This window comes from Cinclus cinclus, chromosome 11 (genome assembly GCF_963662255.1).
Source record: "Cinclus cinclus chromosome 11, bCinCin1.1, whole genome shotgun sequence".
NCBI lineage: Eukaryota > Metazoa > Chordata > Aves > Passeriformes > Cinclidae > Cinclus > Cinclus cinclus.
Genome location: NC_085056.1, coordinates 16,174,181 through 16,201,215, shown reverse-complemented (window position 1 = coordinate 16,201,215; position 27,035 = coordinate 16,174,181). Strand labels below are relative to the sequence as shown.

The window sequence follows — 27,035 nt, the reverse complement described above, 5'->3', positions numbered from 1 at the left end:
TTTTTTAATAATATTTAACATTTAGTTCTTGTCTCCATGAGAGCTCTGGAGGGCTAGGTCTATTTTGGCAACCCAAGAAAATGAAACTGAAATAGGTTAAAGAAACAGATAATCTTTAGCCAGGTTGATCGATGTTCTGGGATTTCTGTTTGCTTCTTTAACCCTTTCGCTCCAAAGTAATTTCCACACCTGAGAGAAGAGTCATTTGTTATCCTTTTGCATTCCTCTTGGGAAGTGATGCTTTATATTTTTTCTCAGACTTTGAGCTAACCTATGAAATCCAAAGCAGTTTCATGAATTTATGAAAGAGATTAGCTAAACTCTTTATCCAAAAGCCTTTCTTTATACCCTGCAGGGAAGGCACCCCAAGAAAGAAGGGGAAGAACCCATGTGCCTGGTGTACTGTTGTTTTTCTAGGCACCTTTGAATTTACGTTATATCAAAAACTCTTGAAGTGGCCTGAGCATCATCAGGCTTCTGGGGTGGAGGCACCAAGTCCAGGGGAAGGCATCAAGGCAAGGCAAAGATGAGCACACAGCTACACCCCTGACTGGCATCCATTTCCCTCACTTGTTTGTTAGAACTGGGTCTTCCAGCACCTCTTCTTCAGGTGCACATGGTGCTCTCCTGACGTATGGCAAAGGCAACAGTCTCCTCTGCAGCCTTTTCCCCTTTTGTGGACAGGTACAAGGCCCAGAACTGTTCCAGCAACTCGGAGAATTTAACCATCCTCAACAACTCCCCCATGGATGTAGAGGTCCAGTTCTCCTTTGAGAATGATGGGAAAGCAGAGACATTCCTTTTGGACCCTCCCAGCATGACACTCAAACCAAAGGAGAAGCAGGTAGGAGAAGGGCAGGTAGAGCTGGCACTGTACAAGTGCCCAGGAGCTGCTCCTCCTGCTCACACACAGTGCTCTTTCTATTTCTTTCTGTGGGGCTGGGTCCAGGAGCTGACCATTTGGGCATACCCCACTTCCCCTGGCTTCCTGGAAGACAAACTCATCTGCTGCATTGAGAAGAACCCAGACCCAGTGGTTTTCAGCCTGTGCTGCCATGGGGTGCACGTGATGCTGGAGGTCAGCCCCCTGGAGCTGTCTTTTGACAAGCTGCTTCTGCACAGGTCAGTCATCCCACAAACACTCCAAGACTTGTGACAAAGAAAAAATGTTTGACCTGGTTTCCAGGGCATGGATGGAGCTGCTGCAAGTTGCATTCAGTGGTGAGGCTGGTGTGACCGTCCAGCAGCTAATGCCAAGTGCCTTCCTGTCTCTGCAGGACTGACAGCAGGACCTTGGTCCTGAAAAACAACACCCTACTGCCCATGGCCTGGCAGCTCACTGGGCTGGATGACCTTGTTGAGGCCTTCTCCTTGTCACAAGATAACGGCATCATTGATCCCCGCTCAGAGTTTGAAGTGACCCTGAATTTCAAGGCCGAGCAGATTGGCAGCATTAAGAAGACCCTGCGACTAGAGGTGAGAGGGACTGGGCCCTGCCCTGCAGCTGTGTGCTCTTAGGGATGGACTCAGGAAGAGCTGCACCTGACAGATTCAAGGGTGCTGTGACCCCAACCTCTGCCTCTACACAGCATTTACCAGGACGTGCAGTGCATCCACATCCCCCCAGATAACCAGACACTGCATCCTGAGCCTCTACAACCACCTTGTCCCTGTGAGTGGTTGAAGGCTGTTGTTTGGTTGTACAGACTGCAGTGTTATCTCTACATTCCTCCTGGACTTTGTCTGAACCTCTTGCATAGTGCAACAAACTCTCCCCCTGGATTTTTGTTCCCCATGCTTTAGGGACTGCATTTCAGAGAGGGTGCTAGGTGATTGGAGAGGCATGTCAATGCCATCTGCTCTGAGACACCTCACAGTTCTTGTGGTGGTTCTTACATCCCTGTGCCTCTCAAGGATGCTTTAGCAGCAGCATTCCCTGCTTCAGGAATGAAGAATTGGGCTGATAGGGCTTTTTACTGCAGCAGAATCCCACTGTGGCAGCCCATGAGATAAACAGGTTAACAAAGTTTGTGAGTCCAGCAACACTTGTGAAGCCAGGGACACCACAGGAAGCAGCCAGCAGAGACAAGGACTTACAGGCTGTCTACCAAAAGAATCATCTGAACAATATTTGTTTCTTGCTGTCTCAGGTTTCCGATACAGAAAACATCCTGGGGATTGTTCAGGCTGAAAACATTGAGATCTCTGCAGAGGTCTACGACATTTCTCTGAGTCTTGACATGCCTGAAGGTCAGTGGATGCCTCCCAAACAAATCAGTCCAGATGCACTGCATTACCTTGGGAGGTGGGCAACCAAAGCACTGGGATGGGATGGGATGGGATGGGATGGGATGGGATGGGATGGGATGGGATGGGATGGGATGGGATGGGATGGGATGGGATGGACACATAAAGCACATACCCTGCAAGCTGCATGGAATAAAGCATTGTCAGGGCACTGACAGCTTTAAGTCTCTCTCCTCTGGACTTCGAAGTGTGCAGCTTCATTGGATTTAGGAGCTTTGAAACAACAGTGACATGAACAGGTAATTGGCAATTGCCACAGGCTCAGCACAGCATACAAAGTAATAGGATTTGTGCTTGGAAGTGAGGAAATGGAAGCCAAGTTCCTTGGGTACTAAACCTGCAGATATTTTGAGTGAGAAAGCAGAGAAGTAGCTGGAAAACACTTTCAACACTTTCAGATGCTTGCTGAAAAGGGTTTTGTGCCTAGACCTCCATGTAGCTTGTGACCTGGTGTATTCTGCAGCAGCTCACAAATACTGTGTTTGACCTTATTCTGCGGGTTTTCTGCAGGTCCAGATGGAAGCTTGGAATTTGGAACCATTCATGTCCTGGATAATGTGAAGAAAGTCCTGACTCTAAAGAACAAAGGGATGTACAACACTGAGTACTGGTAAGTCCAGCTGCCTGGTAGTGAACATTTCCTGGGGTTGCCAGGCCTGCCTTCTGCCTCTGTCAATGGCTAGAACGTGTTTCCATGCTTGCTACCTCTTGATAAATACAAAACCTGGGCTCTCTAATCTCAACTATTTTCCCAGAGAATCCAGCCACAAACCAGTAGTTCTTCACAACTCAGCAGGAATCCAGAGGAGAGCCCTAGAAATTTCAGCCACTGAAATGCTGAGATTCATTGCTTTTCTTTGATGGTCACTTCCTTTCTCTTTCTGAGACTCTGTAAAGGAGTGAATGAAAAATTTCAGTCTCAAGGTTTCTTGCAGTAACTTTGTGATTATCTGCAGTCTCTGTCAAGATCCAGAAGTCCCTGAGCAGAGTTGGACTCTCCTTTTTGTTTTCTGGTCCTATGCGAAGTCCTGGCTGTGCTGGTGGCAACTATACTTTAACTGCAGAGATCTCCATTCCTTCCCTTTCTCCCCTTCAGTTTCATGCTGAAGGGTTTAGGTCCCAGGATGCAAGATTTGGCATCCCACTTCACTATTGAGCCTCAGTCGGGCATGCTGATTGCCTCCCAGCCTGGTGTGAATGTTGAGATGCTCTTCCACCCCACAAGGGAAATGGTCGTCAAGAACAAACCCATCCTGTACTGCCAGGTGAGCCCCCTGGGCCAGGCTCTGTTATCACACGGTGTTTTGGGAGCATCAACAGGATAGGTATCTAAAGGAAGGAAGGCTTTAACTGGAGAATCCTCTCTCCTACATACACAAAGTCTTTCAAAACCATTGGGAGGCTTCCTAAGTGGAGCTGAGAATCTGACTCTGGAGGAGGTGCTTAAACAGGGAGGGTAAACTGATGGAGGCCTGCGGTGGAGGCTGGGGACTGGGGTAGAGGCTGGCCTCTTGGCTTTGTTTACCACCCCTTCCTGTGCACACAGGTGACAGATGCCAGCTCAGGGAAAGGAAGCCAGACTGTTGCCACCATCCCAGTGAGGGTGACAGCGAAAGCTGTGTACAGCAAGTACAGTATTGAGCCTGCCTCACCCATCAACTTTGGGGCCATGCTCAAGGGCACCAAGAAGACCCAGACTGTCCTTCTGGAGAACAAAGGCATGCTCAACTTCAAATTCCACATCCTCCAAGCACCCGAGGATGCATCTGCATTGGCAAGCAAAAGGTATGAGAAGCCCTGCACCACCCTTCCTGTCTGAGGAGGCACCACCCCATGGCTGGTATGTGGCAGGCAGCCAGGAGACCTGGGCTATCATCCATCTGCATCCCTGGCTTGGGGAGAGGGAGCAAAACATCTCCTTGGTATCCCCATGTGTACTATGAAGCTGGTGGTAGAGCTGCTCTGTCCAGCACTGGGTGCTGCAGGCTGCTCTCTGGGAGCCATCAGCAGCAGGAAGGCTTTCCTCTGTGGGGAGGAAAGCCAGCTTTGACCTCAGAGAAAGGCAGGGGGGCTCAGCATGACAAGACACCTCTGCTTTCTCCACAGTTCAAACCAAGGGGAATCTGCTGCATTGGCTTCAAAGCTGAAATCAAGCTCCTCACAGGTGGGTGACTCCTGCTCCCCAGCAGTGCTGCTGCAGGGGATGTGAGAACATGCTGCTGTGCCCAGGCTGGGGGCTGATCACCACAGGGTGGGATGTAGTCTGCAGGATGAAGTCCAGGATCTGCTCAGTCCCACTGACAGTCCTGTATTTTGGCTCAGACCTGGAGCTGTGGGGTCAACAGAGGGGAGCAGGTCCTGTGTTTGATAGCTGCTAGCCAGCATAGGTGTGTGAACACCACAGAAGCAAAAACATCCCCCACTAAACTCTCAGTCCACAGAGCTCAGAACACATTGCTTTTTCTTCTTCCCAGTCCCTTACCTCTCTTACATAATTTCTCACAGCAATTTCTGCTCTCCTGTGTTACCTCTGGAGGTTGAAGGATCACAGCTACCACCTTCATTCTTTACAGTCAAGCTCCTTTCTCTCTGCCACTTCAGATAGGCTTGCAGATCCTCTTGGCTTATTGGTCTCAAGCCTTTGGGCCATGGATTCATCCTTCCCTGCCCTGGGACTGGGTACTTGGGCCCAGCTGGAGGCCAAGGCAGGACATACTCTTTGTTTGGGTGCTCAGGACACAGCTATAAGCCATCAGCCTTTCCTGGAACTTTTTCTGCAGGGTTACCTCAGTCTTGGCATGTTCACAGTGTCCCCCTGCTCCGGCTCTGTTGCTCCATGGGGCCAGCAGAAGATCACAGTGGAATGCCTTTCAGGGCAGGAGGGGACATGTGAAGAGCAGCTCTACATTGACATCACGGGCAGAAACCCCAAGGACAATCCCCTGGGCATTCCCTTTACCCTGATTGCCGAGTCCTGCCTCCCAGGTACGTCCTGTGCACAGGTTCCCTTGGTCACACCTGCTGCTGATCAGCACCTCAACTTGCTGCTAGGATAGAGAGGCACACTTGCCCTGGTGTCCCACCTTAAACTCCTCAGATGTTCCAGCCCTCTGCAGGTCCACCAGTGGACTCATCCCTCCCAGGCTGAGAGGGATGCATGGAAAGATAAAAGGAAAGCAATGCTTTCTGAGGATGACTGAGCTCCATCCTCACAGCCAGCTCCCCCATTCAAGCCTGGGTTCAGCAGTCACGTGGGCAGAAAGGGCTAATCAAGCCTTCTGAGAGGCCAGCAGGGTGCAGATAAATTCATCAGGGACGCCTCTCAATGCTCATTCCTCTGGTCTATCCACAGGATTTGTTGAGGATGTCACGTTAACCTTCGAGGAGTACCCGATCTGCAGCAGCACCAACCTCAGCTGCAAGCTGCGGTCAGTGAAAGGCACAGGTCTGTTTGTCAGAGATGAGAACAAATTTGTCTTCACCAAGGTTCTGGTTGGGCAAGAGGCTGAAGCTAATTTCAGTATCTACAATGCAAGTGGTCTGCCATGTGATGTGGTCCTCTCCATCAAACCCCTGCCTGGAAAGGTAAGATCAGGAGGCCAAGGTGATGGTTGCCCTCTAAGGGCTGTGTGAGAGCCTGTTTTGTTCTCCAGATGGATTGCTTCCTGTGGCCCAGACTAGTCTAGCTTAGTGCAGGTTAAACTGCAGGGGACAGCAGCAGAGCCAGGGAACAGTTGTTTGAAGTTTGTGTGTCTTGGGCAAGGTTTTGGTTCACACCGCTGGGTCTTCAGTGGGAGAAATGAATCCTCTTGAACCTCTCTTGGAAGCACACTCAGAGAGGGGCTGTTACAAACTGACACGCCAGCCCTCAAAGCAGAGGACTTCCCTGGCTTTCCTTCTATTTGAAGGCCAGTTCTAGGTTATTTGCAGGGTTTTTGCATGCAGTAGCCACCTTCCATATATGCTGGGGCAGCTGCCAGCACTCAAAACACACAATGCTTTAGCACGAGGTCAGCATTCCCTGGGAGAGAGGGAGCCTGCCTCGGGAAGCAGGAAGGATGACACACTGTCTGGGGCTGTTCTCAGTAATGCATTTATGAATAAAACTGTGTCATGTTGAAAGGTGTTTTCTCCTAACATTCCTCTCTATGTTCTCCCAAGGAAAAAAACCCTATCAACAACATTTTCAAATTGTGTCCAGACAAGATGTCTGTTCCCGGCTCATCCAAGGCCGTTGCTACAGTGACCTTCACCCCACCGGATAAGCAGAACTACAGTTGTACTTTCAAGGCTTCCCTTGTCATCCCAAAAAGGTAAATGACCCTGCAAAATACTGGGGGAGACCTCACCACTCAGATAGCTGCCTCTCCACTGGGAAGGCACAGATCTCTTGTTAGCTCTAATGCTTTCAGTAGCCTTAGGCAGAGTACTTGGCATGGGAGGCAATAACTGTTAGAAAGAGCAGAAAAATGAGGCTGATGGTTTAGCCTGGAGGAGGAACTATGAAGACACAGAAATATTAGGTAGCCAACTGGAAGTTACTGAGATGTGCTGCAGCTGAGCTGCGGGTTTCCAAGGACAAAGGCTTAGATGAAGCACTTTTGATGCCAGCAAGTCATCAGTCACAATTTCCTCTTAGTTTCTGTAAAATTAAGTGATCCTCTGTAATTCCCTGACATTCATTAAGCTGTTTTATGTGAGTGATTGGAGCTGGTATGAAAGAGGAGCCCAGTTCCTCTGCCCTGGGACCTCTGCAGTGGGGCTTTGACCTGTCCTTCCTCAGCCCTTTAGTGGCTGAATTGGAACAAGAGAAGTCTTAATTGTTAATAAGCAATTGCTTTTATACTGTTCTTGGAAACGATCTGTATTCATGGTGACAATGATTTGCTTTTGCCTTCTTGTTTTTGTACTGCTTTTCTGCTGTGCTTTTGCTTGTTGCAGATGTCTCATCTCACTGCAGCCAGGGGATTTGCCATATCTCATCTAGTACCTCATTATTTACCTGCTGTACTGCATGATTCAATTAAGTGAAATTATTAACTGTTATTGTGGAAGTCTCTGGCTCTTTGGAGCAGATTCCTCTTGTGAATGGCCCTGCGTGGATTGGGAAGAGGCTGGTGGGGGGCTGTGTTGTGGGGTACAGGAGCACCAGGCAGGGAAAACATTGTGGGTGGCCCTTGCTGCTTCACTTGCCCAGTGAGAAATGGGTTAGTGCCAGCTGAAATTGTTTCTGTGCCTTTCCTGCAGCTCTGTGAAAATTAAGCCCCAAACCCTGACCTTCACCATCAGTGGGAAGGGGCATGAGCCACAGGTGACAGTCGTGTGCCCAAGTGCTCGCAGCAAGAGGGGAAATGCTGTGCTGCGCTTCAAGAGACTCCGGGTGGGGGATTCAGAGATGCTCCCCCTGGTCATCCATAACAATGGCATCGTACCTGTCAAGGTGAGAACCTGCTCAAGGAATGGTCTGATTTGGGAACAAATGCCTGTGGCACAGGGGAAGGGTCTCAAAAAACATGGCAGACATAGGAGGAGGTGTCAGAAATTCTTTTTAAGCAAGTGACTGACATCCAAGAAGGGAGTTCTTGGAAAATTTTCTTCCAGTCTTTCTTTTTTAAGTTGAACACAGGAAAGATGGTGGAGTATTTTCCCCCCTGTCTCTGGTTACCTTTTGTTCTCATGGACATGTGTGATTTCCCAGTTCCATTAGATTGTATTTGATCCCAGTTTGCTACATTTTAAGTAAGCTTGTGGTTTAATTACATTTTGCTCATTACTTCCTGTCTTGTTCGGTTCTGTGTCAGTTCTATCCAAATGCCTCTGAACACCCTTTTTTCCTGGCTGGTTTGACTTGACTGTTGTGCTGAGGGCTGTTTGTAGTGGGAGAGGTGCTGGGTTCCCCTGCGGGACCAGCAGCACTGCAGTGTCAGTCCCTGTGCCATCCTGTACTCACACCAGTATCACTGTGCTCTCTGTTCCCTTTTCTCAGTTTATGTTACACCTGGAGGATGAGCACAGAGCGTTCTTCTTGAAAGGCAGGGGCTCCACACTGGAGAGTTTCTACACTGAAGATGTGGAAGAGGACTGCGTTGGAAATGGTAAATTTATTAACCATGAAGCGTGATCATGCACAGAGGGAAAACATGTGCCCTGCTCTTGGCTTCTCTGAGCAGCAGCCAGAAGTTAGACACAGTTTCTTTCCTTGGGCTCTCTGTCCCCCCAGCTTTTCTTGGGGACCTTTTGCAGGGTTTCCTCCTAGAAAGTTGTAAGAAGTTGTTCAGTTCTTCTAGACATGGTGGGTTGAGCTGTGGGGGACTGTCACTACCTCAGTGGACCCTCTGAGGTATTTGCTGCATTGGGAAGGTACCAGCTGGAACAGATGCAGCCCCTGAGCACACAAACAGCCAGCAGAAGCCAAAAGCACTCTCTGGCTCAGCTTTCCATATGGCTGGAACTGGCTGGAAGCAGATGGAATGACAGCTGGGCATCAACGTGTGGTTCAGCTGCTCTAAGTGCTGATGTGTTTGGAGGTGGCAGTCTTGTGAACATAGGAAGAGGATCTGGAACCACTGGGGGTAGAACCTGTGCTTAGAGGGCAGCTGGTTTCAACCTCTTCTTCCTCATATATCCTATGGATGTATTTCCTCTGTAGAGCTGTATCACTTAACTCTGATTTCCATTGCTGTGCAGAGAGCAAGCCCCCAGAGAAGCCTTTCTTCCTTCTGCATTGTGGGCAATCAACAGAGTTTGATGTCATTTTCAAACCCACCCTGACTCAACATCTGGAAGGGAATATTCATCTGTTAGTGGAAGACATCTACTCTAACAAGACCCTAATAGAGCTGGTGGGTGAAGGCCACATGGATGAATTCACCTTTGATGGATTAGAGGAAGACATAGAGGAGAGGAATGCTAAGAGCAGTCTGAAGAAAGACATTATTGATGGTAAGAGAGGAGAGGCTGCCAAGGTGGAGCAAGGTAGAAAATATCTGATCAAGTGTGTCCTTTCTCTAGCCAGGCCTGGGCTGTCAGCCACGGGACTTGGTGGCCTGTGGCTGTGGCAGCCATGCATGCAGAGCAGCGTGTGCCGTGCTGCATGTTGCTGGCTTAGGGATGTGTCAGAGTGTTTCTCTGAAAGTGGTGGGATGGGGAGAGGCCTGGGGAACTCCCTCCCACGGGGAGGAAGGCTTGGAGCAAGGAAGCATTGAACATACAGCTGTCTGTGCACGTGAAAGGGGCGGGTGGAGCTCCCTGCATACTGAGATCTCTTGCTCTCCTCCTTAACAGCTGTCAGAGTGAATCACATCCAGTTTGGGGACTGTCCTGTCGGGAGGCCCTACCGCAGGACCTTCACCATCACCAACCATACCAGTATGAAGGTCATGCGCTTTGAGTGGGAGGCAGACACCGCATTCCAGTTCTCCCCCAAGGTGAGCGTGGACTGCTCTGCCTTTCCCCATTGCTCAAACCCTGCCCTGCTGTTCCTGGGCGCTGGCAGGGAGTCCTGACATAGCAGTGATAGCCACTTCCAGTGCCATCCATGTAGGAGATGCAGTCCCTGGCTTGGCTGGGCCGAGGCTGCCAGCCTTGCAGAAAAGGCTTCACGTTATGGGAGGTGGCACCTTCTGTTCACACTTTTGTCTATCAGACTTCACATAAATCCACACTGAGGTGCAGATTCCTGGCACAGCACCTCACCACATCAGTCCCTTTTGCTGTCAGTCCTGCCTTTGGCAGTGCTTCCAGTTTGGTCTTGACTCCCTGATTCTCCCTAGATGGGACACCTCCATCCTGGCTGTGCCAAGGACATCACAGTCACCTTGAAATCAGATGTCCCAGCCACCTTCAGGAGGCACCTTGTGAAATGTAAGGTGACCAATATCAACTTTGAGCTGCCACGAAGGAAGGCTCAGGACTGGGACGACCGAATGTCCATTGTCACATGGAAGGATACCACCAGGAAAGACCCAGAATCCAGGTGGCCTGAGAAAGAGAAGGTAATGAGCAAAATGGCAAAATAGCCAACCCAGCTTTTACAAAAAGAACCACCATAACACCATCACTGCTGGCTGAGCAGTTCCTGCTTCCTCTGGACATTGGGCAGCCATGGGGTTCACCAGCAGTGCATTCTAGGGGAGATGCAGTGACTACATACAATCACACAAGAGGGGGAAGCCTTCTGACAAGAGACCTTTAGCCACACACAAACTATCAGTCTGTGCCACAAGCACAAGTGTTGCAGCCCATGTTGAACGGAAGACAAGGCTTTATGACTTTATCCCATTTTAGGGTGTTAGAAATCTCTTCATCTCATTTGGTGACTTTTCACCAACAAGGAGTTAAGTCTGTTGCTGCACTCTTATCTCTTCTTTTGAAGTGGAGATAAACAACACTTCTACTGCATAAGCTGGTAAACTCCCAAGTTTTACCTGCCTGGATACCAGAGATTTTGGTTGTGGTCTCCGTATTGTGTGGGGTATCTTATCATGGAGTAGCCCAGGCACTGTATGACAGAATGGCCGAGTCTGTAGAAGGATCATCTCTAGAGACTCCTGCTTTTATTGTCATTATTGCCAAACATACTCATCTTGGGTGAAGGTTCTTTCCGAGTTTCTGGACCATTTTAAGGCCTCTAAATCATCCTCTTTCCTAGTGAGATCTTTCACACCCCAAAATGCCCATCCCCAGCTCCCAGCAGTGTGGCTGTTGCTCCACACATGGCATCTGGAGAGCACTTGCTCCTAAGACAAGAAGAAAAAGGCTCTTTCTAGAACTCTTCAGTCTTGGGGTTCTCTATCCATAGAGCTCCAGCAGGGGAACTTAGCCCAAATTTTGAGACCTGCTTGATTTATAGGAGACCAGGAAAAAAGGCAGTCCCTCTACAAGGTTGAAGTACAGGGACTGGAATGCAGCTATAGTCTCCATGGATATATTAACAGCTGTGGTAGTCAGTGACTGCTTTGATCAGCGGATAGAAACAACTACTATAGCAGATCAGTCCCAGTCTTATCATCTTTCCAGGGAAGTAAAAGTGAATGGTCCTTCCTAGTCCTTCTGTGAGGCTGATCTTGGAGGCCAAGAGATTCCCTTGTCAGCCTGACTTTGTGGGCTCTGCTCAGTGATTCTTCCCTCCTCTGTTTGCAGATGGTCCAGACAGCCCCGGAACCAGCTTACACTGCGGATGAGAGCATCCAGGAGGCCGAGGTGTACCTCAGTGCCTTTGTTGCCTACACCGAGTTCAAACTGAACACAGTTGTGGTTCAGTTCAAGGATACCTTGCCCAACCAGACAAGGACAGCCATGTGAGTGCTGGAGGCCAGCAGGGCCCTGTGAGCGGGAGCTGCCTTTGCCAGGGCTGAGCCAATGCCTGCTTCCCAGAACTCTACCCCAGCCAAAACCAGCACAGGCCCATTTATGTGCACACAAAGCCAAGCAGGAGACGGTGGTCAGCAGAGGTTCAGTGCTGCCATATCTTTCTGCTGAGACCAGCCATGGGTTTGTTTTTACTGCATGTCACTTGTCCTCATCTGCTCAAGAATAAGTTTGCAGTCAAACCAAGACCTAAAGTCCAGAGTAGGGCTCTTTAGCTTCAACGTCCTGGGCACCATGTTAGCCCTTTCATCTTAAACTTCCAGACTTGGAAATACTTTCTGGGCTACCCAGGACAGCAGTCTGAACATGGCAGGGTTGCCTGGGGACAAAGATGCTCCTGAGGAGAAAGTGATACCAGGAGTCTATCAGACAATGTTACTGTACTATATGCTTTATATTTATTGGACTTTTTTTTATTATTCCTCTTTCTTGCTTTCAGTTTCAGGATGTGCAACACAGGGAAAATAGCCCTGGAATACACCTGGATGGAAGCTGCACATAGTAAAGCAGTGAAGAAGCCATACTCAACTACTTGGATGCGTAAGGGCATTTCACTTGGTGGCTGAGGGCTTGGGGAGAAGACTCTGCCACTTCACCCCAAAACATGAATTGCTTTTGCATCCTTGTCCACATGTCCACTTTCATCAGCATCTTCCCAACTGCAGCTGGAGAGTTTTGTCCTTGCCCCCTCTGCTTTCAGCCTCTTCTGTTCTTGCTCTGCCACTTCTGCTCTGTAAAGGAGCCGAGCCAGTCTCTGGGGAGAGCCACACGCTGAGTCAGGACTGGAAAGGGGGACATCACGTCATCTTTGAGAAGTCTGAGACCAGGAAAAACAATGGTGTAATGAGTGAGCTGCCCTGCAGCCACTGTCTGTGTGCAGTTCCCCACTCCAGGGCAAATGTAAAGTCAGTGTCTAAATCCAACTCTTCTCCTTTGGCACAGGAGTGTGTGCTGCAGGCAGAGACCCTGCTCCCAGATGCTCTATTTCCTGCTGAAAATACTCAGCTAGAGATGCTCCAAGTGCATCCCAGCTCTCTTCCACCTACCTGCAGCAGGAGGCAGAATTGCTGGCAACATAGGATTTTGTCTTTGAAAGGTGTCATCTTCCTCTCTGCAGGTCAGTTCCTCTCCTCTGCTACTCTAAGGCATCGCAAAAAGCTGCTGCGTCGTTTCTGGTGGCAGCAGGAGCATCCTTTTGAGATACATCCTTCTGAGCTGCGGCAGCTGCGGCAGCTTGCCAAACTGCAGCAGCAGCAGGATTCCGAGCAGCAGCAGCAGGATTCTGAGCAACTGCAGCTTTCTGAGCAGCAGTACCAGCCTTCTAAGCAACTGCAGCCTTCTGAGCAGCAGCAGTCTTCTGAGGAGGAGCAGCTGGATTCCAAGCAGAAGAAGAAGCATTCCAAGAAACAGCACCACTCCAAGGATCAACATGTCTCTGAGCAGCAGCAGCAGCCTTCTGAGCAGCAGCAGCAGGAGCAGCCCAAGGAGCAGGAGGAGCAGTCTGAGGAGCAGCAGCCCAAGCAGAAGGACCACGCAGAGAAGCTACGCCGCTCGAAGCAGAAGCACCTCTCTTTGCAGCGTGTCTGTTCCTCTCTGGAAATCTTTCCAGATGTCATCCATGACCTGCCACTGTTCTCCATCCACCCCTACCATGGCATCATCCCTCCTGACCAAAAGCAGATCTTTCACGTGCTGTTCTCCCCAAAGTGCGTGGGGAAGTTTGAGACCACCATGCTGTGCAGGTGGGAAACGTCTACGCACTTGCCCAGAACTCCCACTTCGGATGGGTATCACTGAGTCACAGGGTGGCATGGGATGGAAGGGACCACAGTAGGTCATCTGGTCCCAGTTCCTTGCTCAAGCAGGGTCGTCCCAGATCACATGGCACAGGGTTGTGTCCAGAGGGCTCTGGAATAATTCCAGTGAGAAACACTCCATACCCTCTCTGGGCAACCTGTCACCTGCACAGGGAAGAAGTTCTTCCTTAGGTTCAGGTGGAATTTCCTGTTCAGATTCTGCCCATTGCCTCCTGTCCTATTGCTGGCCATCACCAAGCACAGCCTGGTTCATCCCCCAACACCCTCCCTTCAGTCCCTCTGACTGGGATGGGGAGGTGGGCTTGGAGACAGGCAGCCCCAGAGAGGCAGCAAAACACCCAGAGAAGCACAGAAAGATCATCATCTGGCCTTGCTAGGGAGACGCTGTGAAAAGACACTCTATGAAACATTAAGCTCCTGGAGGGTTGCAAAATCTGTAACGAGACATACGGGGACCAGCCAGTCCCTAGCTCTGCTTCCTTTTGGAACAAGCAAGGCCTGCTTCTCCACATGGAACCCCATGTGCTGTGGCTGGTCCCCAGGCACTTAGCTGGTCATGTTGCTGCCCTTGCACCTCTGCAGCCTCCCTGCAGCGAGTGCAGTTGTTTAATTTGCTGCTCACTACTTGCACAGAGGGAGGATGCAACAGTGTGCAGTGCAAGGAGACAGAGAAGTGGCTGGCTGGAAATGTTCATCTGGCTAATACCAGTCCCTTTCTTCCTAGGATTTCTAACCTGAAGCCAACTCAGAAGAAGGTGCGGGTGATTGTGAAAGGCAGAGCCCGGGAGCAGAAGAGTCTTGATAAACCAAAACGCTCTGCGTTACAGCAGACAGAGAAAGGCCAAGGACCCAAGAAGCAGGTGCACTGGAAACTAACACCTGAGTGACAGCGTTTGTGTTAGCTGCAGCATCCAGCAGGAGCCAGCAACATCGTGTCTTCTGCTGCTGATGGTCTCCCACCCTTCACCAGAGACCTCTGCAGCTACCCTTGCAAGCTCCAGTGAACACCTTTATCCTATTTTTAATTACCTAAATTAATTAACTAGTTGTATATTAATTGTTAATTAAACAATTGGCAATAAATTGTTAATTGTCAGCTTGTCTTGGTTGGAAAGACAGGTGTCTGCAGGACCTCCCTGGAATGGAGAATATGACCCCCTTCCCTCCAAATTATTCTAACTTTGCTGGAAAGTCCCTTAGTTTCAAAGATACAGGAAAAGGAGTAACAGTTCTTTTCTAGGATGTATAACCAGGCAAACAAGCAGCAGCACTGGCAGCAACAACAAACAGAACCAGATACCCAACCACAGCCTTCTCTTGGCTGCAAGCACTTTTCCTTTTGTGTAGTTCCAGTCCCAGCCAGGCAGGGAAGGGAGGCAAATAATGAATAAAGCAATTCCTAGAGAAATTTTAATTAAGCTACACCAAGGAATACGCTGAAGAGCTCAAGCACTGTGTCATCATCAATTCTTAAAAACTTATTGCTGTGAGGGTGTCTATACAGTAGCTAAATAGTGACTGAACAATGCTTGATTTGTTCAAAGAGAAAGAAGAAAGTGATGAGAATACACCCTAGTGAGGGAAGAGCCCTTAGACCCTTTCAAAATAGGCAAATAGATTACACTGAGTTTCCCAAACTCCAGAGATGGAAGTATCTTGTTGTAATAGCTGATCACCTCACCCACTGGGTAGAAGCCTTTCCTAACTCAGCTGCAACTACCTCCAAAATGGCCAAGATGCTATTAGAAGAAATAATTCCCAGATATGGGATAACTGAAAGAATGGACTCAGATAAGGGAACACACTTTACTACAAAAAATTTACATTCTATATTAGACGTACTGCATTAGACGTAAATTGGAAATTTCATACTCTGTGGCACCGTCAATGCTCTGGATGTGTGGAGAGAATGAATGCTCTCCTTAAGAACCATATTTTCAAATTAATGACTGAAATCAGATTAGCAATATTACAGATGAGAACTGCTCCAAGAAAGGACATATGAGTTTCTCCCTAAGAAATGTTATTTGGGTCACCTTATCTGGGGAGGGAGGGGGGGTTGCCAATGGCTGGAACTAATGAGTTCTATCTCAGAAGTTATTTGCAGGCAATTACACTTTATTTTTACATGGATCTTAGAAGAAAAGGGTTGTTATCCCAACATCACCTCTAGACTTTCACATACACCAGGCAAAACCAGGAGATTTGGTTCTAATAAAAACTTGGAAAGACGATACCTTAACACCAGCATGGAAAGGTCCCTTTCATGTACTTTTAACAACTGGAAACAGTTATCAGAACTGCAGAAAAGGAGTGGTCTCACACCTCTCAAGTCAAAGGACCAGTGGATGCTCCTCCCCAAACTTGGACAGTGGTACAAGGAAATGACCCTTGAAAGTTAATCTTCAAAAGATGATTTAATAGTAAATAGTCAAGGGCAAGACTGGACTGACCTCTGTATTTGCCACCGGCGAGACTTTTGCTCCACTGTGGGCTGCAATCTCTCGGGTGTTGAGCAGTGGGAATAGAAATCATACCAGACCTTGACAAAAGAGGAATAGGAAATGATGTTCCAAGACTCTGGAAATTGCTGGGTGGAGTGTCATGGCTTCTGTGCTTCACCTCTATATCCCTACAGCGTGCTGTTCTAGTGCACAGAACTTGGGAAGCAGGTATGGATGAGGAAGGTCATTTCTGTTGCCACAGTTACAATCTGAGCTTTGCTTCATCCGAGCAAGCGCGGATGGAACTGCTGATGGGAGGCACTGCATACAAGTATATCTGCAACTCACTTCACTTGAGTTGGAGGAGAACTATGGACAGCAACATGAACTGACAAATCAGGAACTTTTAAATAGACTGAATGTAACACCTACCTAATAAAAGACCGATTAATCTTATTTATAACTGCTTTGCAAAAGGAGTAATTTTATGCTGGCCAGACAGGATAATTACATCAAGGACTTCAGCAAAAAAGGAGAATAAAAGGAAAGAGTGGATTGTGAGGGATGAGGTGATATTTTGCTGAAGCCAAAAGGTTATTGGGTTAAAGGATCAAAGTTGGTTCTCTGTGCTGTTGTTTGGATTGTTTAGATTTGTTCAGCTTGGTTTGTTGAGTGTTGCTGTGAGCTGGGAGAGGAATGGCGTTGAAGAAGTGACTAAAAAAGAAGTGGGACCATAAATTTGCAGATGACACCAAACTGGGAGCAAGTATCAATCTGCTGGAGGGTAGGAGGGCTCTTCAGAGGGACCTGGACAGGCTGAATAGAGGGTCTGAGTCCAACAACATGAAGTTTAACAAGTCTGAGTCCTGCATGTTGGCCACCACCACCCCTGCAGCACTACAGACTGAGGACAGTGTGGCAGGACAGCAGCCAGACAGAAAGGACCCTGGGGGGACTGCTCGACAGCCACCTGAACATGAGCCAGCAGTGTCCCCAGTTGGCCAAGAAGGCCAGCAGCTCCTGGCCCATTATCAGGAACAGTGGGATGAGTAGGACCAGGGAGAGCAAATTGACAATGGTTATTTCAAACACTTTGCCAAACATTCTTGAACAAGCAAAAGTGAGTCATGCCTTTTTCATCAAAATGCTCAAACACTTAAGCGAATATTTCAGATTTCCAAAAGTCAAGCTAAAGGTATCATTAGCACTTGCCCTGATTGTCAGCTTGTGCAACCTCCTGTTTCTACAGGAGTGGTCAACCCGCAGGGTTTGCAAAGCCTGCAGTTATGGCAAACAGATATCACTAAATACCATTCCTTTGTTAAATTTAAATATATTTATCTTTCAGTGGCCACGTTCTCTGGTGCAGTTTTGCTTCTGTCCACACAGGTGAAACAGATAATCATGCCTGTCAATGATTTTGCAATCTTTTGCTTCATTGGGTGTGCCCCAAGAAGTAAACACAGACAATGGTCTCCCATATATATCTCAAAAATTGGCCACATTTTTAAAGGATTGGGGTGTTTGTCACATCTTTGGTTTTCCTCATTCTCCCACAAGTCAAGCAATTATTAAGTGGTCACATCAAACATTAAAACATATTCTTGATCAACAGAAGGGGGGGGGTAGAGGTCACACCACAGACGAGCAAAAGCTTTGTATGTTTTTAATTTCTTGAACAGCTCTTTTGCAGAACCTGATCCACCAATTTTTAGACATTTTTCAAATAATACACATGCAAAATTGAAAGAAAAGTCTCCTGTTTTAGTTAGAAACCCTGAGACAGGACAAACTGAAGGTCCTTTCCAATTAATAACTTGGGGGGAAAGGGTATGCTTGCGTCTCTACAGGTGCAGGAATTAAATGGATGCCAGCAAAAAACATCAAACCATACGTGCTGATGAGTTGGAGACTGTAGAAGCAAGTACACAGGCTTGAGCCAAACAGAGGGATCACAGGTCACACCTGACGTTTCTTGTTCATCAATGGAACCTGCAAACTCTGATTTTGTGTTATTTATAAATGTGTTAACTGTTGGTTTCATTGAGCTCTTTTGGCAAAAGCGTGGTTTTTGTTTTGTTCTATTATAGATCCCCTCCCCCAGCTCAAATTCAAGAAGATGATGGGTCATTGTTAGATGGCTGGCTCAACAAATTGAGCTTTGCACCTTGGGTAAGAAAACTTTGTAACATAGGTTTTTGGTTGTTGGTCTTTTTAGCAGTAATATTGATAGCCATGCCCTGCAGATTTTGCTGTGCATGACAAATGATGGACAAAACTATCAAAGACGTTTTTATCATACAAAAGAGAGGTAGGAAATGGATTTACAGAGAGTTCTCAAAACTTTACAGAGATAGTGGATGAAGGTACAGATGTGGAGTAAGGTTTTGAATTAAGACTTTGGAAGAGGCGAGATTTTTTTCAAACAATGAATCGTAACTGCTATCAGATATGACTTACATCCTTTGAACAGATTGGATTTTCACAGCATTAAAATTTCTGTGTTGTAACCTGGCAACACTTAATGAAAGGAAAAACAAGATGCTTTAAGCAAGTAATTAGAAGATATACTATAGTAAAGCTATGAAACGCAAGGGAGTTAATAAATGACAAGGTTACAAGTTTCTTTTCAGTTGTACCAAGAGAGGGAATTGTGGGAATACTTAAAATTGAGAGGGTTTTGGGAAAGCTGCAAAAAGCAGGCCTCAGAAACAGCAGAAGTCGAATTAGAGCTAAGCAGTACCTGTAAGATTTGTCAGCAGAAAAGTTCTATGAGATGTAGAAGGCAAGGACAAATAAAGCAATGGTCTGTGTATCAACGCTTGCCTAGAATAACTCCCTAAGCTGCAGAGAAGTATATCTAGCAAGATATTAGGAAGGTCTAAGCTTAATAATGGAGCTCAGTGTATTGTATTTTAAGGCTTACAAGCAGGTATTGTACTCAAAATAAACAAGCATTGTTTAACCGAAGGTACGTGTACTTACAGCAGTTGCATAAAACTACTGTCAACATGCTTTTGCATTGTGTCATTGGTCAAAAACTTTTGGAGTGAGTTGTAACACTGAGTTCTGCAGCTGCTGCTGAGGACTTGAGCTGCTGGCATCTTCCCATTGTCCCAACCATGTAATGAGACTGATGCTGGAAAAGAAACAGCTCGAGACACGTTCCACAGCAGTCCCGTCTCGTTCGTGATTCTGTGCATAAATCCATGGCTAGCGTTAGAGAGGACACTCCACTGCTCACATGGAGAGTGTCACAGCCACCAGGACCACATCCTGTCTCAAGTCCAGGCTATTCCCAGCTCTGCAGACACAAGGAACTCTCAGGACAAGGGGACATTGCTGGGTGTTCCCCACGGGGCACCTGGAGATGGCAATGGGAGTCCCTACTCACTTGACAAGACTCTGGCACAACTTTTTGCCAGGGAACCTGCTGTTTGGGGGATGGGATGGAAGCTTTTCCTGCAGCTCCAGAGCAGGCTTCTTTATCAGCTTTGTCACCATCTCTATCTGCAGCTGAGTGTTTGACTGAGGAAAGAGAAGACAGTGCCTGGTTAGCAAAGGTCTTTCCCAAGGTTTGCATCTGAGAAAGGATCCCACCCTGCTCCTGTTGAGAGGGGGTGTGGGGTCCTCCTGTCTGGCTGCTCAGTGCTGGTGACACCTCCTGCTCTCTTAGCCAGGACCTCATCTCCAAGGAAGTAAATCCAGCATCTTCACCTGCCCAGCCACTGTTAGCAAAGTTTGCCTGATCTGGCCAGGCAGACAAGCCAGGAACCTTCCAGAGCTCCAGAGACTTGCCTGCCCCCAGCCAGCACCAAGGCAGCTTGGACAAAAGCTGTCTTGAAAGGGAAGTGGGACCAAGCTGGTGCCTCTTGGAGATGAGCAGCACCAGCACAGTCCCAGGGCACAATCAGGCAGCTGCTGCTCAGGTCTGTCACGCATTGGGCATGGCAGGTCCCTCTGGTAAGTTTTTCTGTTCTGCTTTGGTGTTATATTAAGCTTTTAGTTTTTATATTAAGGGTTACTAGGATCTTTTCACAGGGTAGTGAAGACAAAACAGTCCTATTCCAGCTGGGGACTCAAGGACAATTTCTTCAAACTTCAGGCCCTATAAGCATAAACAACATGGAAAAAGGAGGGTGGGCAAGCAAGCAAGCAAGGAGGATGAAACTTCCATGATTTGAGGCTATTAATTGGACAGCTGACTTCTGTATGCAAATGGACTAAAACCAATAAAAAGATGAGATCTCATGACCAATCTCTGCAGTATGTACCATTTCTGTGCAGATCAGGTCGAGAAAGGAAAAAGCTGGGAGCAGAGGAGGACCATAAGTTAATGTCTCTTGGTTCCTTTCTTGTTTACCAATCAAAGATCTAATTGCTTTGCTCCATTTTAATTAAAAATGTTTTATTTTAATTACTCGCTTTTCCTGCATACATTAGCAGTGAGAGAAAGCATTGAGTTTGCACCTAATATGATGAAGAGATTAAAGTCAAGTTTTCAAAAATTTGTTTCAATAATTTCACGAGTGCTTAATAATGAAAAAACTCCCCTGCTCTTCATCCATGTGGCTTCTACTTCTCCAAGGATTTCATCCTTGGACCCAAAAAATCAAGTTGTTTTTGTTTCTTTTAACTTAAAAAGGCAACTGATATCAAACATAATGAATGGAGGATATTACCAACGTAACATTAGCGGAAGGAGCTAATGACACATTTGTTAATATGAGATGTTTGATGGCAGTTACTGCATGTGCACAGGAACTGCCATCAGCTTTTACTTATCACACTTGCATCAGTTAGTGACTGGAGCAGGGGCAGCACAAGTGCAAAACACCCACAGGAACTGCTGAGGGTTTTCTTCATCTTACTGGAACCTTGCACTCAGGCACAAGATTCCAAAAGACACCAAATGCTTCCAGCTCACCTTGGGATTTGGATCAGCTGTTCAGGCCTGGTGACAGCTGGAATCCAGACTAAATCACTCAAGCTTTTAAAAACATCACCATTTGCAGTAAAGTCCTGACCACTGGGAATGAGCTACTAGTTGAGCATCAGTGAGGGAACAAGGATTTCGAGCACGAGGAACACCACGTGTCTGACACTGCCAGGGTGCCTGGTCAACTACACATAAGCATTTCTGTCCTCGTGAATCCTCACCTTTGCTTCTCTTTCCTGGACAAGACTCCTGCCAGCAGCTCAGTGAGGTTTGATAACAATATGGAGAGGGACAAACTTCAGTCTTGTTGCCTGTATCTTAAAAATTTTCCACAGCCTACAGAACCACCTTGCAAGAAAGGTTACATTGACCAAGATTTATTGCACATATTAACCCACCCTCTTCCCTCCACAAGCCCAAGCAAAACAAAACAAGATTGTGACAACACCTGAAACCTTTTGTATTTTTATTGTGTGTTCTATAAGTGCTTAAAGATACTGCACAGGGCTGTATGGAGCACGTTGTCCATGTATGGCCCGTGTAAGAGACAGACAGGTCCCCTGAAGTTTTCATATTACATCAAATTACATCAAATAGTCATCGTATCTCATTATAGACACGGCAAACCACAGAAAGTATCTCTGATTACACAGAGCCAAGCCACTGAAACTCAGAAGGAACTGATACAGATCTTTTAGAACTCTGTTTCACAAAAAAATATGGTGTGCTTCTCGCAAATCTTAGAAGAGATTTAAAAATACATTAATCTAGTTAGGCACTGTCAACTTGAAGTTCCCAATTCAGAAGAAATTCAAGTGTAGTTTTCAAAAATTAGGTACAAAGGAAATAAACAAACCTTGTTTTTCCTCTTTCAAAATAAATTAATTGCCAGATTAAGTTGTCAGAGATTACTCTTCTTTCTTTCATATATAGATGCATACAAATTAAAGAAGTAATTCTCAGAGGATGACATTAAGTTGTCAAGATCATAATCCACTTCAAAGGTAGGTCTCTCTCCAAAAATTACAAGAGCAAGAAATACAGCAAAGTGTGCAGTCAGTCCCCATATCTTGAATGACCTTTTATGTTCCTGGTCATCATATGTAAAGCAGTGTATCCGAGTTAAATAACCTGAGGGGGTTTCATAAGAGAAGGCCTTGTAATTTAAGGGCTTGACAAAGTACTCCAGAGGCACAACAAAAACCTCGCTCACTTCATCTGGATTAGGAGTGACCTGAAATGTATCCTCTACAAATCCTACAACTGGTGTCACCAAGTTATTCATCTAAAAAGAGAGAAGAAAAACCCAATAAATAAATAAAATTTAAAAAACCAACAAAACTCTCAAGCATTTATGTTTGTACCAAGTAAAAGTGCACATTATCTAAAAACAGATTTCATTGCTACAAAATGAGTACAAGAAGCCTAACAGCTATTTTTAACTGCAATGCAATTTAATCACCCTAATGGCAAGCCATTTAACTTGTAGAATTTGAAATCATATTTTTGTATTTGTCAAAAATGATTTTACAAATTCTCTGTTCATCCTGTATAATCACAGAAGTTAAAAAGGCTTGCCAGTCTGCAACAGAAGTAAAAAGGTATGCATGCTTTCTCATGGGTCTTCTTTATTTACTTTTTAAAATTCTGATTTTAATCCAGATTTTCCATATCCTTCATCGTATTTCTGTACTGTTTTCCTGGGATAGAGAAATTTTCAAGAATATGGAAGTATTTTTCTATCGATATAAAAATATTTTTGCAATGTATTTCAGCATAAAATGTAATGCTTTTTGAAACATCTTAATTATGGACATTTTAACGCTAAATGTAATCCCTTCTTCCACTGGAAGGCAAAATCTACTGAAATCATAGTTTGCATCAATGGAACACCAAAATCCTTTAGGATACCTTGCTAGTTCTATTTATTCACACTAACAAAGACAACTGTTCTGTAGAAAGGAGGAAGAGCAAAACAGTGTTTGTGGCATTCAAGTCTGGAAAGACTGTCCAAGTCAGCAGCACCTGGAACATATGCATTGAGGAGAAAAAGTATCTTCTGACATGTAAAATATTCGTGGTCCAAAGCCCACATCATCTCTCCTATTGACTGAGGTAACTGGCTGGTAAACAGGGAAAATTTGATCTTTTTACACACTGCCTATGAACTATGTGGCTTTAAGGTTACCAGTACATAAATTATAATTTAAGAAGTTAAATAAAGCTTTTTGCAATACAATTCCCAAAGTAGTTCTTCCCTTTTTAAATGGGGAGAGGATATTGCTAACAGATAGGAAAACAGCAGGCATAGAAATAAACCTGGTGAACAAAAAATTCTCAGAAACAGCAATTCCTCTGTTCTATGGGAAAACCGATCCTATGTAATACTGAACACTGCCATTGAAATTAAGAATCTGTTAGTTTACAAATGGTGACCTACACTCCAAAGACACCTCTAGCAGTCTCCCTGCTAAAGGTCTCTACACAATCCCAGTGCACATCCCCTCTGGTGGTCCCTCTCCATCTGCAGAGCCCTGGAGTAAGCAGACACTGAAGCAGACCTCTGTGAGGCTAGAGCAGCCTGCTGGGACCCTGCCTGGGTGAGTGAGCTCTGCACATCTCCAGGGATGGAGATTATACAGCCTGTCAGGAACACCTGCTCCAGTTTTGGGCTGACGTCATGGTGAAGAGTATTTTTTTCTTGTATCTCATCAAAATGTCCATGTTGCTGCTGTGTCCATTGCCTCAAGAAGAGTTCTGGTATTGTCCTCTCTACGACCACCCAGAAGAAGTAAGCAGCCAAACCCCGTGGTGGCTTTCAAGCTGAGCAAGCCCACCTCTCTCAGCCTCTCTGCTCATCAGCCACTCGCTGGAGCCCTGTGACTGTGCTCGTGGCTCTCTGCTAAACTCCTGCCAGCGCAGCACTGTCTGTGTGGTACTCCAGAGCATCACTAACTGGTGCCCCAAAGGTGGTCTCACAAATACCAAACACAGAGCAAGAACCCTTTCCCTTGCTCTGCTGGACAAATGGGCTGCACACCTGAAGAAGCAGGTTGCAGGTTTGAAAAGGCCACTGCCAACCTCACAAAAGCAAACCACCCAAACTTATTTTGTAATGATATGCTGACTCACTTTATCAATTCCAGGCATCAGCCTACAGATGACTTCCACCTTCTCTGGCTCAAGACCCACTTCTTCTTTAGCTTCTCGGAGAGCAGTGTCAATATCATCATCATCAGTGGCTTCTCTTTTACCTCCTGGAAAACACACTTCCCCTGGTGATCTTCTCAGCTAGAAAAGGACCACAGGACCAGAATGTACTACTGTTAAATATAACAAGGCTTATATTTCTTACTGGATCCACGCAGAGGAGTGTTGGTATTGCAGTATCTGTTTATGTTTATCTTTCCAGTCAAAGAAGCTGGAAATGGTGGTTAAGGTTTCTGAAAAAAAGAAACATGCAAGGTAGCAAGAGTAGCTACCTAAGGGAATGCTGAGCCTACTCCCTGTTAATCCATAAACCCTTGCTATCAAAAATGCACTGCACCTGTGCAGTGTTGTGTAATTCATACTGTAACTTCTGCTTTTGTATGTCAAAGTTTACATTTTGCATCATCTTGTTTGCATAAATGACTGACAGATTAATCCAGACAGATAACCTGTAGAGCAAGATTAAAATACTCTCAGAGCAAAAACTTCCGAAAGACACAATTAAATAATGTACCTGCGAGAGAAGAAATAACATTTTGCTTTAACCCAAACACATTACGGAGCAAAAGACTGAAATCGCTTGGTTCTGTTTCCTATTTGTTGTTATCTATAGTTGGGATGGGTTTTGTTTAATCTGCTGAGTGTTGTTGAGAACAGGGACAGGGTTGAAGATGTGACCAAAAGAGGAAGAAGGATGAGAAGGGAAGGGACAGAAGAGCTGGCGGTCAGGAGAGAGCCTAAGTTCCTGAGTAACCATTCAGTGGGAAAGGGGACAGGAACCACCCCCAGCCACAAAAGGCTATAGAAGTTTGCCATTTTGTCGAAGTGTGCCTGTGTGTTTCTGCCTCTCGGGACGCAGACACACACGCGACTCAGCAGACTCGTTCCAAATGAATAGTTACTTAGTTATTGCTTCCGAGACTGTATCCCCTCCTACACTGTACATCGAAAGGGAGTTATTTCTACGATACCTTTAAGTACATTCCAGTAGTAGGTTTGTGCATCAAGAATCAGTAAAAACCACATTTACACTCAGCGTATCAGCTCCGGAACTGCGATTATTTGTTTTTTAAGCAAGACCCAGCAACAGAAAGAAGTAATTCCTGGGTACAGGCAGCTGATGTGAGGCAGGGACAGAAAACAAAATCCTGGAGAAATAGTTCTGGGAGCCTTAGGCTGTAGCCTTTTATGTATTAAAGAGAGAAAAGAGAAATATTAACTGCAGACCAAGGAATCTCATTTAATAAAGCCGCACTGCGTTGTCAATTTCCTTATTTAAGTAATCAATCATTGCCGACTCTGGAAATCGTCATTTCCTGTCCCGGGTTTCCGGGGACCCGGCGTGTTCCTGGCAGGCAAACGCCAGATCCCAGCAAGGTGGAAACACCTGGCCGTGCCCTTGGGAACAAGGGCGGGATCGGGGGTGCGCAGGTGCCGGGAGGGCGCGCACCGATGGTGTCCCGGGAAGGATCGCGCCCCTGGAGCCCCCCGGTACCTGCATGGACCGGACGGTGAGCAGCAGGTGCAGCCGCCCCAGCCGCACCACGAGCGGCAGCAGCACGGCGGCTCTGGGCAGCGGCAAGCGGCAGAACTTGTCCCCGACATCGAACTCCCTCAGGCGGCGCCGGGCTTCCTCCATGAGCCCCTGCCTAGGAGCGGGCAGAGCGGAGCACGGGCACCCTCCGGCCGCGCCCCGGTCACCCGCTGCGGCCCCGGGGCCCAGCTCCCGCTCCGCCGCCATCTGCGGCACCGCCGGCGGCTGCGCCCTGCCCGGCCCCGCCCCGACACCGACATGACCCCGCCAGTCGGGCCGATCATTCCCTTTCCCACTCCCTGCCGTGTCGCTGTGCAGGGAGCCGCGGGCCCGCTCGCTCACTGTCCCGGACTGCGGCGCTGGCGCTGCTCGGCTCCATCGGTTCCGTGCGGTCCCGGCAGCTCCCAGTGGGAGAAGGACCGTGAAAGCGCTGCATTCGTCACACGATCATAGCACACGAAAGGGACTCGAAAGATCACCTTATTCCATCTCCATGGTTTTAAGTGTTACTCTATCTGTCCAATTTACCAAACAACGAAAAACATAAGCAGCATTTTTCTTAAAGTAGCAACTGTATATAAATGAATACAATCAAATATTAAATGTACATGTTTAAAAATATACAAAATTTGGCAGTAATTTAGTAAGATTTAGGTTAGTATAAAAGCATAAGCTAAATTGACCAGGGATACAGGTGTTAAAAACAACTGAAAAGACTCTTTGGAGACACAGCTTGGCTATTTATTTATGAAAGCACCGAAGGCAGGAGCCCAAGATAAGCTTAGACCCCACTCGGTAAGCCCGACAGGCCAAACCACTACAGAAACTGTGCCCGCAGCACAGGGCACTTCCCAGGAGCCCGAGTTCCCTCAGAGGAGCCCAGGACAGAGCAGCCGGGGGTTCTTATAGAGCCCGATCCGTGCTGATTGGTGTGTTTTTCAATCCCCTCGGTGATTGGCTCCTTCTTCGCCTCCCGATTGGTTCATACCACTGTTCATTCTGGGCCAATCATTTCCAAATCCATCGTCCCCATTGGTCAGCACATGGTCCAATCATGATGCAGTCCGGTGTCATCACCTTAGGACATAATTGGTCTGGAAAGTTCTTTCCTTCTCTGTCCAACAAGCACCAACCCAGCGACACCCACAGCTTGTCAACACCCACAGCTTGTCAACAACCACAGCTTGTCAACAACCACAGCTTGTCAACACCCACAGCTTGTCATCACCCACAGCTTGTCAACACCCACAGCTTGTCAACGCCCACAGCTTGTCAGCATCCACAGCTTGTCAACACCCACAGCTTGTCAACACCCACAACTTGTCATCACCCACAGCTTGTCAACACCCACACCTTGTCAACACCCACACCTTGTCAACAACCACAGCTTGTCAACACCCACAGCTTGTCAACAC

The 27,035-nt window shown here is 47.0% G+C and overlaps 2 protein-coding genes across 2 annotated transcripts in view; one reads left to right on the top strand and one right to left on the bottom strand.

Annotated features, from left to right (window-relative positions):
• LOC134048140 (hydrocephalus-inducing protein homolog) overlaps positions 1-11,610 on the top strand; it is a 70,742-nt gene extending 59,132 nt beyond the window's left edge. The window contains exons 48-64 of the mRNA XM_062499739.1: positions 685-844; positions 950-1,122; positions 1,278-1,476; positions 2,151-2,250; positions 2,818-2,917; positions 3,404-3,572; positions 3,854-4,092; positions 4,414-4,471; positions 5,088-5,292; positions 5,660-5,892; positions 6,469-6,620; positions 7,555-7,747; positions 8,294-8,402; positions 8,995-9,249; positions 9,592-9,734; positions 10,080-10,301; positions 11,449-11,610. Coding sequence (XP_062355723.1) covers positions 685-844; positions 950-1,122; positions 1,278-1,476; positions 2,151-2,250; positions 2,818-2,917; positions 3,404-3,572; positions 3,854-4,092; positions 4,414-4,471; positions 5,088-5,292; positions 5,660-5,892; positions 6,469-6,620; positions 7,555-7,747; positions 8,294-8,402; positions 8,995-9,249; positions 9,592-9,734; positions 10,080-10,301; positions 11,449-11,610 — 2,872 coding nt within the window. The remainder of the gene's footprint in view (positions 1-684; positions 845-949; positions 1,123-1,277; positions 1,477-2,150; positions 2,251-2,817; positions 2,918-3,403; positions 3,573-3,853; positions 4,093-4,413; positions 4,472-5,087; positions 5,293-5,659; positions 5,893-6,468; positions 6,621-7,554; positions 7,748-8,293; positions 8,403-8,994; positions 9,250-9,591; positions 9,735-10,079; positions 10,302-11,448) is intronic.
• A 9,753-nt stretch (positions 11,611-21,363) lies between these two features.
• Positions 21,364-25,827, bottom strand: NUDT7 (nudix hydrolase 7). The gene is made up of 3 exons (XM_062500160.1): positions 25,582-25,827; positions 24,009-24,167; positions 21,364-22,161 (listed from the first exon to the last, which is right to left on the bottom strand). Exons 1-3 carry the CDS (start codon positions 25,825-25,827, stop codon positions 21,778-21,780), a joined length of 789 nt encoding a protein of 262 aa, XP_062356144.1. The 3' UTR covers positions 21,364-21,777.
• Between the last annotated feature and the right edge of the window lie 1,208 nt (positions 25,828-27,035).

What these genes read in the sequence shown, in the direction of transcription:
- NUDT7 (XM_062500160.1), bottom strand. Translation starts at nt 25,827, where the DNA reads ATGGCGGCGGAGCGGGAGCTGGGCCCCGGGGCCGCAGCGGGTGACCGG. An exon ending in TCACCGTCCGGTCCATGCAG is followed by an intron (nt 24,168 to 25,581) that starts GTACCGGGGGGC and finishes GTCCTTTTCTAG; the next exon opens with CTGAGAAGATCACCAGGGGA. An exon ending in TGATGCCTGGAATTGATAAA is followed by an intron (nt 22,162 to 24,008) that starts GTGAGTCAGCAT and finishes CTCTCTTTTTAG; the next exon opens with ATGAATAACTTGGTGACACC.